This window comes from Diadema antillarum, unplaced genomic scaffold (assembly GCF_040938485.1).
Source record: "Diadema antillarum isolate AM-2024a unplaced genomic scaffold, OU_Dant_1.0 seq00000177_RagTag, whole genome shotgun sequence".
In the NCBI taxonomy this organism is placed as follows: domain Eukaryota; kingdom Metazoa; phylum Echinodermata; class Echinoidea; order Diadematoida; family Diadematidae; genus Diadema; species Diadema antillarum.
Window position 1 is genome coordinate 413,371 of NW_027271244.1, and position 18,941 is coordinate 432,311.

Consider the following 18,941-nt stretch of genomic DNA (forward strand, 5'->3'; position numbering starts at 1 on the left):
CTGCTCCTTTCAAGCGGGGGTCAATATTTTCGTGATCGATATTTTACAGACTGAAAATCCATGTATTTGCAATATAAAGATATAATTTCACATCAGTACATATGTTTATGCTTCAAATATGATTCTTACATGTTTTCATTTTTTAAAAGGACGAAAATTGATCAATACCTTCAAGGCCTGGAAGGGTTGCGGCATGACTGTGTACATGCTGCCATAACAACGGGTATTGGGGTGTGCTACCCGAATCGTTTAAAGTCGTGCGTGAGGCTACCTGCTGCCAGAATCTACGAACAAAATACGATCGTTGTTTACTTTTTGAACCCAGAAGTAAGTTTATGGACGACATTCGTTGATGTATATGGATTCACGACGGTAAAGTAATTATGTCAGCGAAGGCTTTGGCGAAGCTACCCCCCATCCAGAGGTCGAGGTAAGAACGTAGTTTCCAATATGTTCGTCGTGATGAATTACGTTTAGCTATGCCGCACACAGAGCAAGGCTGTTTACACCGTCTTGGTATGGACATCCACGCCGATAGGTTCGGCGTAGTATTGATTCACGTTGCGCTGACACATCTCGGGTTCGTGGGCACTGCACTGAATGTGTGTATGAAATACGTCTTATGTACACGCTGTACAGACACCCAGGGGGTGTTTCGCGTACCTAAAATTAATTATTATGGTATGCTGTGTGTGTTCTTCAGTGTTGCTCAACGTTCTAATGAAAATGAAGATTTTGGAGACTTTTTCTTGTAGCCATTGGTACTACACGATAACATTAATTGTCAATGGAATGAGGTGATCTATTCAGTATTCTGTAACCATTTGTATTGGTAACCATTAACGATATAGACCTAATTGTTAGACCTGATTTGAAGTGGGTGGTGATTAGGCTAATGAAATTGAACAGGGAAATCAGTGGCATTCCATAATTTTTAGTCAACCTTAAATTTCGAAGTCAAAAGTTTTCGAAAGTTTTTTAAGTTTCAAATGCCATCAGTGCGTGGGATCCTTTTTTTCCCCTTTCTCTTATATAGGTAATAGTTTAGTAACACGTGAATTTCACTGTCATTCGTCATGTTCGTAATTCACTTAGCAGATGTGTAATTTAACCATGTTTAGTTTGATAGTTTGATAGTTTGTTTGTTATTTTCATAGCTTATGGTGCTTAATCTCATGCATACCTTTTCCTTCTATACGCTAACAGCCATGATACGCAAGGTGCCGGTGTTAAGGTACTCTGCCGATACGACCCTTGGCCTTACCATACTAACGTTAGAGGACATCACTAGAAGTTTTACTGACAGATCGAACATAGCTCTGAGAAGAAAATACTTTCAGCCAGAGAGTAGATCCTCCCTACACCAATCTCTTCTCTAAGGAATGTATTCGTCCGTTCACCCACCACATCACACACACTCATACACTCACTATGAGAATCAAGTAGAGGCTACTACATGAAGGAACGACCGAAAGTCTTGACGGGACCACCTAATACTCTGTATAATGATGATGATGATGATGATGCATGGTGACATATTTCATGATTATAGACCAGAGTTTCAAGGCTTGCTTGTACTTTTAAAGGTGCATAGTCCCGGTAGTGTAGAGGGCGCTGTTGATGATACTGCCGATCACCGTTAGCATTGATACGAAGATTACCGAAGTTGAGCTGTCATCAAGAGTAAAGTGCGTAGGTGTTGCTAAGTAACGTTGCCTTCGTTGTCTTCTCTGCGCATCGCGCAGTCTGTAGTAATGCCAGGGTGCGTGCATATGTGCTTCTTATTATGACATCAAAAAAGAAGTTTGCTGAAGCTGTCATCCCCCTCAGCCGAATCATGAGCCGAACTGTGATCGGACCACTGACTACAGTGAATCGGACTTGTTCGGACTCGGGGAAGTGGGCCACAGCGTAAGCGCTAAAGAGGAGTCGATAGCGTAGGTCTCTATGATAGGAAACTTGCGCCGTGCTCCCGCATATGCATTTGACTAAAACACCGGGACCATGCACCTTTAAATTACAAGACTAGAAACCAGTGAACAAGCCCTGCTTGTTTTGACCTGATTTTTTCCCCTTTCTCTCATTCACACACACACACACACACACACACACACACACACACACACTCACTCTCTCTCTCTCTCTCTCTCTCTCTCTCTCTCTCTCTCCAGTCCACCTCCACCAGCAAATGTTAATTCGGTAATATCACCACGAGCCGGTAAGAACTTTGTGGGACTCCATGGCCCAAGCTATCAACTCAGCAGTGTAGGAGATGGAGCTGTACACAGACTGCCAGAACCCCAAGCACTGAAGGTATGTGACTATCTATGGTAAAACATCAAAGACATTTCAGTCAGGAATTTTTTCTGTCTTTCTTCCATTTAAATCTAATTCTGATTGTAGCTGAAGTCCTGCTAAAATTTGTACATGGTAGTCTTTGATTTCCATTTAAAAAAAAATATTTTAAACGTGAGGAATGCATTATGAACATTTTATATAAACGATGAATATTTGTATTTTTTTAACATTTCAGTGAGTGATAAACAATGTTAATATTGTTGGCTTGACTTGAGTATGTAAGCATTGGGATATCTCTTTGTATCATGGACACAACCATCTAGACAGTGTCCATTAGAGCATGCTACACTCAAGCACTGGCCCAACTACCATTCTGTATACAGACTGTCACAACAGTCTTCATATTATTCTGGCAAGCCTTAACAAGACTGCATTGTGCTTGTAACTGTGCTTACATTGTCTAAAGCAGACTTGGATTACACTGTCAATTTCTGTGATGTCAAACTTATTAATGTTTTCTTTCTCAATGCAGCCATTCGTGGATACCAAGGCAGGTAGTCTTGACACATGGCCGGCCCATGCCACGGCCCAAGCAGCAGCGAGGCCCTCTCTTCCCTCGGCGTCCTCCCAGCGCCAGCGGGGCCTGGGAGGGGACGACGGAGGACCCCACCAGTCCATGGTGCCCAAGCCAAAGTTCCTCGAGCAGCTGGAGGTGTTCCTCAAGAAAGAGCTGAGGAATGTAGACGGGGGAAGAGGCGGTCCCAGTGAGACAAGGCTCCAGGTAGGAACTCATGTACGAGGGAGCCTGTGCTTAATTGTACGCATTCTCTCAGACAAAGGTTATTTAAGCGTAAAGTGCATAATGAGTTCTTTGCCTTGAAATGTACTTCAGATGCACACCCGAACATGAATATGGTGGAGCTATGCTGTTCGAAGCGTTACGCGTTGTTGAAGTACCAGCAATTGCACATGTTGATGTAGTTTTGAGGAATATGCTCTGTAACTGGAAATCTCCATCGTAATCTTTACTGCGTGCTTTCCCAGCTAGGTAGGCCTTACCCATAATGCAGTGTTTGCTTGAAATACTTCAATTCGAAAGTGTACGGGTGTTGCTGTGTGTGTGTGAGTTTACGCATGATTTCACTATTTCCAGTACTGGACTTCTCTCCAATGCTCATTTTCACATTGTCACCACACCAGGCATACAGGGAAGTGTTTGAGTACCTGATAGAAGACTTCAAGGCCTACAAACCCCTCTTCTCTGCCATCAAGAATGAGTATGAGGTCATGCTGTCACACCAGAGGGAGAAGATTAGGGAGCTGGAACCCTTAAAGGTAACTTTCTCACATCAAATATTTAAGAAGGAAAGGAGCAAGGTACCTCAAAGAGAAAGTTAATCTCAGTTAAAGCAGCAAGGTGAAGGCAATATGTTCTGCATGTAGGGGTTAATGAGTGTTGATGATCATGATTCTAATACACAGTGAACACCCATAAAGGCCTCCTAGTGATGATGAATCAGACTATGGAGGGAACATTTTACCCATTGAGGACGAGTCCTGAGTATGCTCGGGCAGGTGTCTATGAGAAATGCGTGTTGTAGCAAAATCAGTCTGTCCACAATTTCATGTATTTCATGTCTGTGTATCTTAGCACATTTGCTGATAGATACATTGTGTGATTGAAAGGATGGATACAGTGATAAATTATAAAGCTACATGAGCTTATGGGCCCTTGATTATCATTGAGAATTTGTTAGAGACCAAAGACTTTAACAAAAATAGGAACCACATGGGATATGAAAGTTTATCCCTTTTTTTTCTTCTTGCCTCGTCCTTTTTTCTTTGAAATTAGTCCATGTTGGTGACGGTGTCCGAGCAATGTGACCAGAAGGTGATGGCGATGCGGGAAGACGAGCGGCAAGAGATGCGAGACCTCAAGGATGAAAAGATTGCCCTCTTGCAACGCATTGATGCCATGAAGCAAGACAAAATCTCCCTTCAGATGCAGATTGAAAAGGTTTGATAGAGATTATAATCTTCTTGAGTAGTGCCATTGTCATTATATCAATATTTGAATTATCATTTACCATTATTGTTTGCCATTAGAAAAGGAAAAAAAGAAGATTGAATTGACACTGTTCCAGGTGGTTTTGGAGGGTTGATTTTGCATCGGGAGTGTCATGGTGAGCAATTTCTTTCTCCTTCCTCAGTTTGTGCACTGTCATCTTGTTGGACGATGAAAGATGAAAATGTTCCTTTTACCCTGTTTGTCTATTGAACATGGGAGTAGAATGGGAAGCCATGCATTTGTACCGCAATTACCCATTCCGCAAGAACTATGTTCCGACAATGGCTGCAATCAAAGATGATGATGCGATGCCCACAAAGTTTATCCATGGCTTCACATCTTTGAGAGGATGCAAAGGATTCTGAAAATTCTTGCCCCCCCCCCTACTTTTTCAATTAAATTTGTGTCTGATGACAGTTGGTAGGTATGATTATTCATGAGTGATATTTTTTCATGTCCCTTCCGTTCTTTTGCAGCTCCAAGAGAAGATTGGGGAGACGTACCAGATGTACCGCGATGAGTGCGATGCCCGCAAACTCCTCGTCTCTGACATCAACGACCTGCGGTACCAGCAGGAGGACTATCAGAAGGCCCATGGTAACCAGGAGGCCACACCCGCTGAAGCCAAGGAAGACCCAGTCAAGATGAAGATTGCTCTCAAGTGAGAAACCTCTCTTCTTTAAGCTGTTGCTGAGATCTTCAGCAGAACATGCAGGGGTTTTCTTCTTGTTTTTTTTTTCTCTCTCTCTCTATCTACCTTTATCTCATTCTTCCTTCTCATTTCTGTGATTTTTGGAAGCACTGCTTGAACCTTGAAATAGCCCATCAACTAAGCAGGAGTGTCGAAAGAGAGTTGGGAATTAACATATTCATGTGTGTGTTTATTTTACCTTTACCATTGTAACAGGCTGTAAAGTCATGTCATTGTATTCTCTGAACCACCCAACAACAAACAAGCAAATGATAAACAATAGTACAACAACAGCAAAGAATGTCATGCTGTGAAACTGTGATTTTGGATTAACTGCAGTGATTGTTGGTCATGCCAGGATAATTACACATTAAATATTCGTCGCTGGGGCGACAAGACCTCGTATCTACAAAATGTCAAATGTTCAGGAGAGCCAAAAAACATGGCGGCGAAAGCACTGTGGCGAATGGGATATCCTTTCCTTTGACATGCCGTGGTGGCTTCATCTTTGGAGTAAGACAGTTGGAATTTGGACAGGACGTCACTTAAGCCATTATTTGACCATTGATCAAAAAAAGTCATTTTCACCAAAATTGCAGATACAAGGTCTTGTCACCCCAGCGACGATATATTTGCAGGCAAACTTGATATTGGAATTAAAGTTGTGGGGAAGCATTCTTTTATTCTTTTTCTTTTTTTTTTTCATACTAGGGTCTCTCAGTTTCATTGAGGGATTTTGTGGAAATCAGCTACATGTATGATCATTTTTCATTTCTTTTTTCAAATGTATCTCTATGGCCATGTTACCCACCCTGCAATAAACCGCAGTGATGCTAGGATAATTGTGCATGAGCTGTAAAATTAGCTGACAAATTGGAAGTATGGCCATTACTTCAGTATTTCTATGGTAAAACATACATCCATCTGCCAATGGAAGTAGACCTCTTTGACATGACTGACCTTGTCAGTCGCTGTTTGCACTGCTAGTTTGCTGACACAGCCACTGACATTTCCTTCATCGATCTCTGCAGGAGAGCGCGAGAAGACCTCACGGATGCGACACAGCGGCTGAACGAGATGATCGCAAACTATGGCGACGTCGTGCCCAGGAGGGATTTTGAATTCCTCACAGCTGACCATCAGGTCTGTAATGAGTTGCAGTTCTGATATTCATGCAAATCTCCAGATGTTCTGATGCCCAATTCTATCTGTGCACTAGATTTTAGAGACACCATTTTCTAATGTGATTGATATTAGCCAGCTTTAGATCTGCAATGCGTATGCTAAGACGACGCAGCCTTCCAGGTTGGACAATGGAAAACCTGTCTCATGCATGTGCAGAACACCATTCTTTGGCGAAGTGATGCCGTCTTAGCATTATCATCACAGATTTAAAGCTGGCCAATGCTTCTCTCACACTGAAGAGTTTTGCCAGATGAACCATGATGCACTGTACCATTGACCCTGATGCACTCAGGCACTTCGCATAATTTTTTCATCGTCATTCAATATCCCATTCAAACTTGACCGAGTTGCAAATCAGCAAGTCCACTTCACAGTTCAGCAGACGAAAAGGTCATGGTGACACAATAGGAATGGGGGATTCATCAGCTCTATTCATTAAGAATTAGTTAAAAGACGTCTGTGCCGATCCGCAATGAAAGTGCCAGCATGTGTGCGAAACAGTGAAGAAGCACAGTAAGAATGAATAAATGTCTTGAGTAATGCGATGCTGCTTTTTGTAGCCATTTGTATATATGTACACCTTTCCATGCAGCAGTACAAATGCAAATATGAGTGTGTTTTTAAAGTGTTGTGATAGTTTTAATGGAATGAATCACTTTCAATATTTTACATCTTTTGCTGTATTTTCTCTCTCTTTCCCTGTTTGCAGAAATTAAATGAAAAGTATGATGCCTTGAATGAAGACCACAAGCAACTAATGGCAGAACATGAGTAAGTTACTTTCTATTACTTTTTTTCATAATGTAGACATCATGTTGTCTCAGACAGATTTAAGTGTGTGAATGTCTTCATGTAATCATTAACATGTAACACAGAAATGAATGCATAAAGATGCTTAGACTTGTCTTTAAGAAAATTGTGTGTAGTATTCATACACTCACATCAAACCAGTCTATTGACAGATTAGCTTGTTTAACTGTTTACGGATTCTGTGTGTGTATCGTCGAGGTGAGTTTGGCCCCAAATTCTTCAAATCACGAGCGCGATCATTCCATTTACATTCAAATATGTCAGCACCCTTGACCTTTTTGCTACATACACACAACCAGAGTTATCCCCTGACCATACATTGATATGCAAACATACAATTCTTCAAAGTAATCAGCTGGTAATGAAACAACTCTGTTACAGGTGTATTTATTGTTCTTTTGTTCTGTTTCAAGTGTCACAGCCATGAATAAGTACAATCGATCTATTTTGGCTGTCGAATTGACCATTTCATATGGCTGAGTTTATTACTAACTTGCATATAGTTGCATGGCTGGTCAGGGACCAGCATTGTACTGTTTCTTCTCATTACCCTAAACTTGCTTTGCCAAGAATGCATTTTATGTTTAAGCCCGATGGACGGAGTGAAAAAATGGTATACCTCTGCAGCCTGTGTCACAATTTTAATCTTTTATCTGTTGACAGAATATATTTCACATTCCACTTTTGAAATTTATTTCCCTTTCAGTGCCCTGCTTGAAGTCAATCAGCAAATCATCACACAGAGGGATGACTTTTACCAAGAACTTGAAAACCTAAAGAGGACAGCGACACCAAGGTAGTCTCACTTCCAGTCATTTCTTTTTCTTCTTGTTCTTTATGTGTATGTTGAGACCAATTGCACCTGCCATCTATCCATATCAAACCTCCTGTCTTCAAAGGCTAATGATGCTTTCGAGGAGGGGGACATTTCATGAAGCATTTTGGTCGCATATTTTTCTGACAAACTGTTACAAGCTATTGAAATCCTTGCATCTGATTGGCTGAGAGCCCAATTTGTCCGACAACTTGTCAGACAAAATGCTTCATGAAACGCCTCCCTGAATTCTTTTCAGAGCAATATAGCTAGTCTTGTACCTGTTCACCTCTTTCTGATTAATGTGGATGATGTCGATAATGTGATATTGATTTTCCTCTCACGAGTTCACCCATGAAATTTACTTGGTAGGCCTATAGAGAGAAACCTACTCTGCAGTGATTAGATAGTGTGGAAATGCGAGACATCTTTGCTCATGAGCATGAATGGTGTACTTTTTAGGATATATGTAACTTTTTTTTTGTCAGTCATAAAGAGTTAAAGAATTCATGACACCTGAGGATTAAACAGATCAACCCAGGTACTTAATATTTTATTCATTTATTCATTTGCATTACCCATTGTCCAGACCAGACTGGGACCGTTGTGCCGAGGTGCTTGAGGGCGGGGAGGAGAGGTGGTCACAGATCTCCCAGGGGAAGAAGAGTGACCAGCTGGTGACACTGCTGCTGAAGGAGATCATGGGAGATGGGGAAGGCTACGAGTACTTTGAACCGCAGGTCAGCAAGCTGAAATTTCATTATCTACCCATGCCTGTTCCACGTCCTGTGCATATTTGTGTGCAAGCAGAAATTTCTTTCTCTACCCATGCCTGTCCCACTTCCTGTGCATATTTGTTATTTGTGTTTTAATCATGATTTCTAACCTTTGTGATGTTTGTATAATCAGGTCCACATGTAGCTTGTACTTCACTTTGAGGGATGTCATGAATCTGACGTGTTAATGAGAGTCAGAGTTAGAATATTGTTTGTTTCATTTCCCATGTAAGAAGATGGCTGGATAACCCATATTCAGCTGCACTAGCTGGTCTCTCATGGGGTCTAGTTGGATGTGAGGCAGGACCACTTGTGCATTTAGAGCCACTCACTTCCAAACAAACACTTTTCAAAACTTATAATATGTATTATCTCAGTATTGTGATGAGATGAAGCACATAGAGTAATTCATCCATGATTCGGGTTCTGTGGATTGCCATGTGTGACCCAAACCTAAGTATTCTTTCTCACAACAAGGGGATATTTCTAGTTAAGCCCTCAGTTTTGTATTCGTTCTAGAACCATGTGCATGATACAGATTTGTAAATGTGTCTGCAAAACTTGCCGAGTTCTGTGCGTATTACAGTGTTTCTTTCTTGTCTTTTCTCTTCTTCTTTTTTGTGCAAAATGTTATTATCTTCATGAGCATGAATATGATGTTACAAAGTGGATTCTTTGCATGTTATCTGTATCATTTTCCTTGGTAGCATACTTTGTCATTTATTTCTAAATGTACTTGGAGAAGAATACAACGGCAAAATGGATAAAATCTCATCGTATCAATTGCAGGGTCTCGCCGATGATGTTCCAGTCTACATGCGCTATGAGGGCAAGCTTAGGAAACGCAAAATGGACAAGGTGGATGTGGGAATCCTCATCAAGGAGATTTGGAAGGAAAAGACCAAGCAAAACCAGGAGGTAAGATCCAAACTGGTTCCCCTGTGACTCTCTTCACCCCGAACGACTCCATGGACTTTTGAGGTCATCTTTTTTGAAAAATAAATTATATACTCAGTAGCCCATGCATTTCATATCACAATTATATACAAGTACTACCATTTTTGTGGACATCAGCACAGTTTAAAATACTATGCATGAATTTGAAGAATATTTTTCTTCAGCTCTGTAGCTTGCTCTTACTTTTAAATGAATTTTTGTATGCAGTATTTAAAACTGTGATTATTGTTGTATGTGGTGCATACTGAACATCAATTTATGTAAATTGAAATTTCCTACTCTATTGGCAATATTGATACACTTTGCACCTTTTGAATATTCAACAACAAAAAATATTACGTATATTTTTACACGACAACATATTATGTTGAATCTTGAATTGAATGCTGTCACTGTGAGGAATGTTTGATCCTTGTTTGTGTATATTGCAGAGAGGCGATGCCCCCTTGGAGCCGATGGACACCTTCCTGGCGACGTTCATGAGGCAGAAATACCCGGACGAGAAGTCCTGTTTTGAGTGGACCTACATGATGGTCAGCATCCTGGAGGAGAATGAGGAGGACAACCACCTGGCTCTCTTCCACCAGATCATCAAGGGAGATGTAAGTATCATCTTTGTATTCATCATGAAGACCACACCCACCTAAAGTCACCCATCTTGGCTCCTTCCCTAGGAAGAGGATTTGCAAAGAATGTGATGGTCTGAAGAGTTGCTGATCGTTGGCATTTTCTCCATGATCATTTATTTTTTGTATCCAAAAGAGTACAATCAGGCGCTAAACCTACTCTGTTCATCCGTCCTCTGTTCCCCTTCTTTTCCTAAGAGGAAGACTGCACCCTCCCAAAAACACCTATTTCAGCTCCTTCCCAGAAGAGGAGTTTCAAAGAATTTGAAAGTATGAATAGTTGACAATCATTGACATTTTCCCCGTTATGCTTAATCATTTTGTATTCAAAAGAGTACAAGCAGGCGCTGCACCTGCTCTGTTCATCCCTCTTCCATTCTCTTCTCTTCTTAAGAGGAAGTCCACACCCTCAGAAATACACCCATTTCAGCTCCTTCCCAGGACTTTCAAAGAATTTAATAGTCTGAAATAGATGATCATGTGCGTTTTCCCCATTATACTTTATTTTCTTTATTCGATGGGGTAGAAGCAGGCATGGAAAAGCTTCATAGTAATCACTTGTTGAGGCAGACAAATGCCACTTCCATTACTAACAGTGCTTCTGATCGAATCTAATTATGATTATCTCACTAGCATTTATTATATACCTCATTTCTAGAATCCTCTCATCTGATTGGTTAAAAGGGGAGTCATGAAAATAGCTGTGCCCTATTTTTTAGTTACTGTGACCGGGGCCCGGGCACAGTTAGTAAATAGGTTTTAAAAACAGTCGCGACCCCGTACACATAGATCGCTCATATGTACGCACCAATGATACGACCGCCGCGCATTCGATTAGCGTGCTGTAAAAGAGACTAGCGGACTGGTTTGGAGACAGTCGGAACTCGCAACCCCGTACGTACATACACTGTGTACACATAGATGATCACTCATGTACGCACCAATGATACGAACGACCGCCGCGCTGTCGATCAGCATTGATTACAACTTACAAGTGCTGTAAAAGAGACTAGAATCTATATTTTGGGTATCTATGTTTCGGAATCTATATTTTCGGTATATAAAACAAATAATGACTGCTTGATATTCGGGGTACAGTTAAAATTATGTAGGCCCTCGGTGATGTGAAAACCTTAACCATGCCCTCAGCTTCGCTTCGGGCATGGTACGGTTTTCACATCACCTCGGGCCCATAATTTTAACTGTGCCCCTCATAGCAGTCATTATTTGTATACCAGTAACCCCATCCAATCACAGATATCTGCTTTATTTTGACCAGGTCATGTTAGACTTCTCCTCTTTGAATCTGTCCCCACTGCTCACATATTTAAATATTCTTGATTTCAAGGTGTCTTACCTACATCTCTGCTGTCATTTTTTTTTTCAATGAATTAACTTATTATCATGACCTAAAACTCCACCGGAAGTGTATACTGTCATTTTTAAAAACTTTCGTCAATATATGTATTTTTTTTTTTTTGCAGATGGACGAGGAAGTGTACCACCAGCAGCTGACAAACCTGGCTGATGTCATGGATGCACTCACAAAGGCAGATGAGGAGGAAGGAGGAGAGGTAATGATCAGTGTTGTCATGGTGACTTTAATAAATCACAGACGAAGACATAAAATACCTTTATGCCAGTATCAATGCTAAAGAGTTTGCCTTAAGCCATGAGTGAGTTTATATCAATTATGAAAAATAATCTCTCAAAGAGGAGCAGAGTTTAAAGGTATGAACTTCGTATGATTTGATAAAACCTAGGTACTGTTTCATGAAAGTTGTCAGCCCTGGCGTTGGTTTTGATTGGCTGAGAAGCTCTGGTCACTGGCTGTTACTATGGTAATTATTAGAAACTGGCAACTTGTCAGGGCTAATGAGTTTCATGAAACAGTGCCCCAACGATATTTCTGTCAACTCAGATGTGCTAAGTTTATAAAAAGTACTTGCCATTAATTCCATTTTTTAAAGTGTCCATTCATGTCATTATCAATTATTGTACTGCTCTTTGTGCTAACGATCAGTTATGTTACCGGTATCTGCTGCAGGGGACCATGAATAAGGACATCTTCGAACATGCCTTGCGCGAGTTCTTCCCCATCAAGGACGACGACAGCATCCAGGCCCTGGTCGACGCTGCCATTGATGAACTCAAGCCGGAGGATGAGAGTAAGCTGCAGTACCAGGAACTTTTCACAGAGGTGAGGAGGGTGTTCATTCATATTACCCTATAAACTTATCCTCTCCTATCACATGGTACACGTACCTCTCTACTGTTATGCAAGTGACTCCCTTTATGACAAAGTCCTCGGGACTAGCAGTTTTCTTTAGTTATGTCAGAATTTTTCATAGCGAAACAATGAAATACAAAGATGTATAGATTTTAATGATTTGGGGTTGTGAAGTTTTACTTTGTTTTATTTAGATTTTTGTTATATCCATGATCGTTGTAACGGGAGTGCACCGTTCTATACACAATGTACCTGTTCTCTGCAGTTGTTTGAAAGGAAATGATGGCATTTTACCTACTGAGTATATCGCTCTTTATTTCATGACAAATTTTTCTGACATACACCTAACTGAAAAATGAAGTAAAACTTTCCACCATATGTGTGCACAATTATGACTCTCAAGTATTCTCCACCATTTAAGTATCTGTGACACTTGTTTATAAGTTCTGTTGCCATGAATAAAAAATATAGCTTGAGAGTGCACTTGCTAACTTATGCTGGTAGGCTAAAGCACCATGAATGAAAGTGAATCTGTATGGATTGTTATTTCTCCATCCCGTACCTCCTCTATTCATCCATCTTGCTGTTTTCTTCTCTTCTCGTCTCAGGAGGAGGATGGAACCGTTGGTCCCTTCATCTCCACCCTGAGGGCCCAGGAGCAGGCCGAGAAGCTCCAGTATGTGGAGGAGATTCGCAGAGAGCTGGAAGAAAAAGAGTAAGTGTCGAGTCTTGTGACTTACATCTTGGAGTTGGAGCTTACCATTAAAAAAAAGAGAATCCATGCCTAACATCAAGCATATATATATATTTGTTTTCTCTTTATATTTGTTTGGAAAGCAATGCAAGTGATAACCCAGTAATGTAAATCTAAATTAATGACCATTATGCGTTTGCAGAAAGCTATTTTTTGAAACAATATTTGTTGTGCATACAAGTGCGGTAGATTTCTTTCTTGGCTGATTACTGTATATGCTGTTATTTTCACCTAAAGATATTTTCGTGAATGACACGATTTCATAGACATTTTCGCGAACCAACGCCGACGCTTACATTAATGCTCTATTAACACAGCGCATGGAGTAATTTTTGTTTGTTGTTAAATTCGTGATCTAACTGTGACTCACGAAATTCATGAAAATTAAACCCTCGCAAAAATAACAGCTTATACAGTATCCTTGAACTTCATCCTTATCTGTCATATTCTAAACTTAATGCTTGATGCCTGACTTACCAAGACGTTGAAATCTTGCTCGTCACTTTGCAGGGAAGTGCCATGGCGCGAGCTTCAGATGGCCATCAATGTGGTGGACGCCGAGATTGACCGGCCCCACATAGTCCAGTACGTCTGCCGCGCCTTCGACGTCCCCCAGGACCAAATCACCACAGCCGAACCCGTCCCGCTGGACGTCATCGTCAGACGCCTGCAGAAGAGCACGGTGCGGCGCATTGGGAAGCTCAACAGCTCCGAGCTGACTTGAGCCCACAGAGACTGCGTGAAATGACTCAAACTATGATGTGATGCTTCATGGGATTGACTTTTGAAACTATTCTGCTATTTATCTTTAAACGGAGACTTCACATGATAACTATTTTCTCACTCAACATGAACTGGAAGCTATTCTGGGAGACTGTTCTGAGATTCATTGTGCATTGGAGACTGCCTTTAACGACTGTACATGGATTCATGGAGACGACACCATTACCACTACTCTCACCCACGAAAAGTGAAAGTGATCAAAGGATGCAGAAGTTAGCTGAGCTGTCATGATGTGAAGCAGCTATATAAAGTTCAAACTCTCTTCTCAGTATGCAATGCTTTTGTCAGTTTGATTTCAAACATACCAAAGTTCATCTTAGTATGTTAAGAACAATATGTAAATCTTTTTTTTTTGAATTATTAATTGAAGGGACAATAATGCAACCAAGTACAACAAGAAGAAATATAAGTTTGAGCTCTACCAGCAGAGCATTGCAGTCCATATTATATCTTAGCCGATTGATGCGGTAAGAGCAGATGATTACATTACCCATGACAACAAAAGTGAGATGTTATCACCACGTTCTTGTGTGTACTTCATCGTTGTGAGAACATCTCACCATTGACCATGTGCTTAGAGAGCTTTAGGCAACTTTTTGATCAAAGATTTGTGCCCTGCACTCATGCTGGGTAGCAGGTACAGAGAGAAAGAGAGCATCATTTGCTACCCGTGAGATAAGCAGTAAGAATTTGGGGATTGATATATTCCGTCCATAGAAGCCGCTTTCTATATCTTCCCTGTAAACAGTGTGTATATACCTGTATGTATATATTATATCATATGATCCACCCATTTCATTTTATTATGAATAAATGACTATAAAATGATAAAGGGATGTGATTTGTTTTGTTGTTACTATGATTGTTTAGAACTGCTTCCTCTCAGTTAAGTTTGCATTTTATAATATATATATATATATACATGTATATATATATATATATATATATATATATATATATATATATATATATACACACACACACATACAATAGCTTGTAGGGAGTTGTGTGTCAGACATATTTACAAAAGACAATTGAGACAATTTTACAGCCGATTGCATACAAACACACTTGTGTACATGTACATACATGTACACAGATACAGATACACACAAACACACATACATGTGTGTATATATATATATATATATATATATACATGTATGTATATGCGTGTGTCTATATAAATATTTCCTTTTACCATTGTCAACACAAACACTTTTTTTAAAAACATTTTATTAGATAATAAATTATCAAATGCAAGAATAAAGCCCCTGTTGTATGTTATAAATGTACATTTCATATCATTGGAATGTTTGCAAAATAAAACACACACACCAAAAAAAAAACAACAACCCTGCTTCACGTACAAGTTCACTGGGGTGAAATTAAGTGATAAACAGAGTGATCTTGGTTAAAATTACAAGTATGCAAATCAGATCATGTCATCATTTCCCAAATCTCTTAAACAGCAAATAAATCTTCATTAACTTTCCTTTTTAAATTAAATGATATACCTGCAAAATTTCATCCTTATCATACTGTCAGGACTTTAACAAGGGAATGATGATATGCCTTCAAAAGGTGGTATGGTAATACCTGCTGGATTCAATGATAAAAATGATTTTACCTCCAACTATATACAAAATCAGGTAAAAGTTGCTGTTTCAGTGATAAACAAAAATAGTTTTGACTACAAACGAATGGGAATTTTAAGGCCATGCCATTATTGTTTTTCCCAATCGACATACATGATCGTTACTGACAGAAATTCTGCCGAGTCTTCCCTCATTTTGTGTGATCTTCATTGAACTTTCAATGTTGTATTTCTAAAGTACCTTTTCCATTGAAGTCAGTTTGAACAATGAGTAGAGTTCCCCGTTAAATGTTGAACATGACTGACTTTCAGTCTCAGAATGATTTGAATTTAGATTAGAATCTAAATCAAAACAAAAATTAAAACAAATTAATGTCTTATAAAATAGATCTCAGATCTCAAAATCAGCTACTCTTTGGCTTTCAGCAGTTGTCTTCAGGACATTTACAATTCCATCATACTCTACCATTCAAAAGCTGGTGCTTCATATTTGTTTTTTCCACAATTTGAAGTCTGTTGTCAATAAAAAAAACAGCAACAACACAGCATTTGAACGTAGAGAAAAAGTAGAGAAAATTGCTGATGAACATGCACTATGACGAACACATTAAACAATCCATGACGTCATCGATGGAGACCTGAAATGTGAGAGTTCATTATCAACGTCGACTGGGATAGACTTGGCGTCGTAGCCGACATAGAGTACCGAATCCGCGTCTTGATGCAAGCGCGCCGGTGAGGGGGCCATACAATACTTGCCACCTGTCCGTCTGCTGGGTTGGTCATCCACTGTTATAGAGCAAGAAGACAATTGTGATGCGAATTTCTGTAGTTTCTTTATAGTAGTTTTGGTTGAGATGGGGCTTCAGGTTTCCAACTATTTTTTTGTGCGTTAGTGATTTGATGAAAATTGGTTTTGAACTGGCTGAGATATGCAAAAACGATTAAGATTAAATGTGGGATCCACCTCTTATTAGGACCACTTTATTTTACTTTTTTTTTTATATCTCAGCCATTTCAAAACCGATTCTCATCAAACGAGCTTTGAATTTCTCTTTGAATTGTATGCTGTTTGATATTTCGTAGTGGTTTCTAATTATATCGCAAAAAATTAAAGTCTGAATCCCCCATCTCAACCAAACTATACCATTCCTTTAAAATAGTCAACACTGAGACGTATATTAGCAACATTTTCAGCCACCTGTCCACAGGACTTCTTTGATGACAAATTTATTGCCTATTAATAAATCGAGAGTTTAAAGTTAAAAAAAAATATGGATAAGAAAAAAATATCGTAACATTTATCAACAAGAATTAAAAATACACTTGTGAATAGACATTTTGTGCGTATTAAATGTCATGTAAAATCACATGTTTTTAAAGCACATACTTTCTCTCATAGTCAATATCCAGAATGGAATATTCATTGTGAGCGAGTTTAGCGGGTTACTCCTATAATCACGTTATTGGCTAATCACTCAAACTTTGCAGATTAACCGCTTCTTCAGTGACGTAAGAGCAGTACGAACGGCTAATCACTCAAACTTTGTAGATTAACCGCTTGAACTTCAGTGACGTAAGAGCAGTACGAACGTGTAATGCAACTCATTATATCTCCTATCATCTGACAAACGCACGGAAAAACCCACGGATTTTACAGGTATGCAATTGTTCTCTGAATTTCAAAGGAAATTAAGTTCTCACTGTTCGGCTTTATGCCTCCGAGGCTTGATGGTACGATCACGGTGCATTCATCATCCGGAACCGATCGCAGCTGATCGCGATAATCCAGGGGAAAATTGTGCTGCTCTGCTCCTCGACGCAAGAGATACATGTAATACGATGATGGCGCCATTTCGGTGTATTTGATCATCTGGTAGGTATAACATGGGTAAGCTACCCCTTCCGGCGACTTCGTTATAATCCGAATTCTCTTATACGTGATGGATTCTTCTTTTCTGTGCATACATTGAAGGTCATAGGAGAGAAAAATGAGACGTTTATCTTTTGTTATCATAAGTAAATGTAATGAAATACATACACAAACACACACACATGCATATATCTAATATATATATATATATATATTATATTATATATTTATTATGTATATATATATATATATATATATATATACAGTGTATATATATATTTCATATACTGACCTGAACGTTTTGAGAGAAAGAAGCCGGAAAACAGAAAGGTTAAAAGTCACATGCATTGTCAGTTGTACTACATGATAATTATAGCATTGGTTTAATTGTTTGTGTTTACATTGACTTATCTGTTTATGTGCTGTATATACAAGTGTTTGCAATGATGTGTTTTCACTACATCACAGAGTTCAATTTCTGAGTCGGGTATAGGCCTACTCCTTTGCTTCCTCAAATACAAAGTCAGCGTGTAAGAAAGGGAATCGTGTATAGCACAAAACACCAATATTTACACAATTCGTTTGTTCAGCATTTGGATTCTAATCTTGATCCATGTCATTTCATTTCTAAGCCGGACATGAACAAAGAACAATGATGATAATTATATCGTTGTTCTGCACAGGACCTATATTATTATAATACGCAATAGCACAAAAGTTGTGTATAAATAGAGTGTTCATAATACTTTCCCGATTCTGTTTGTAACTTACGTTTAATTGGTGGAAAAGATTAACTGAAATTACAATGGCATCTACCATTTCTAATTCATTTGCACCTTTTGCAGTGGTAAACTGGGTGAAGGTCATTTCAAAATCACTGTTTATGTAATGGGTGAAGGTCTTTTCAAAATCACTGCTTATGTAATGGGTGAGTGTCTTTTCAAAATCATTGTTTATGTAATGTATGTGCGTGTTTAATTTTTATATGGTGAGAAAAATTATCAGCAAAATGGCAATGACATCTTTGATGTGTTTAGAAAGTAGAGAGTGCGATGGAGTGTTAAGAAACCATAGGATTTTGCATTAACTTAGTGACTTTAGATATATAGAGAAAAACTATTGGCTATTGGTAAGAAATTATAATCTTTCTTAATAGTACAGGATACATTTACACCCATAGCGCATATCAAATACTCATAATAAGGTTAAAAATGTGTATCGTATTTGTCATTTCTTGAAGTTTTATGCTTGCAAAGCAAAGATGCCCGACCGGTAAACTGCTTGAGATCGATCAGTCACTACACATTCTAGTTTTAATCCTGTGTTCGTGAAAAACGGAACGGATCGAAATATATACAATAACGTCAGGAGGGACAAATCCTGAGGATAGCTTATTCGTCGCTGTTATATTCAACTTCAATTATGATTTATGTCCGTCAAAACAAGAACAAAAAACCCACAAAATTCAAAGTATACATT

At 39.2% G+C, this 18,941-nt stretch overlaps 1 protein-coding gene across 1 annotated transcript; it reads left to right on the top strand.

The window, feature by feature from the left end:
• Positions 1-383: 383 nt before the first annotated feature.
• Positions 384-13,933, top strand: LOC139728391 (translin-associated factor X-interacting protein 1-like). Its single transcript, XM_071639334.1, has 16 exons — positions 384-430; positions 2,172-2,313; positions 2,831-3,079; positions 3,499-3,633; positions 4,151-4,315; positions 4,843-5,027; positions 6,089-6,200; positions 6,952-7,013; positions 7,759-7,848; positions 8,456-8,606; positions 9,432-9,560; positions 10,031-10,201; positions 11,710-11,799; positions 12,273-12,425; positions 13,064-13,170; positions 13,720-13,933. Exons 1-16 carry the CDS (start codon positions 384-386, stop codon positions 13,931-13,933), a joined length of 2,202 nt encoding a protein of 733 aa, XP_071495435.1.
• Positions 13,934-18,941: the final 5,008 nt, after the last annotated feature.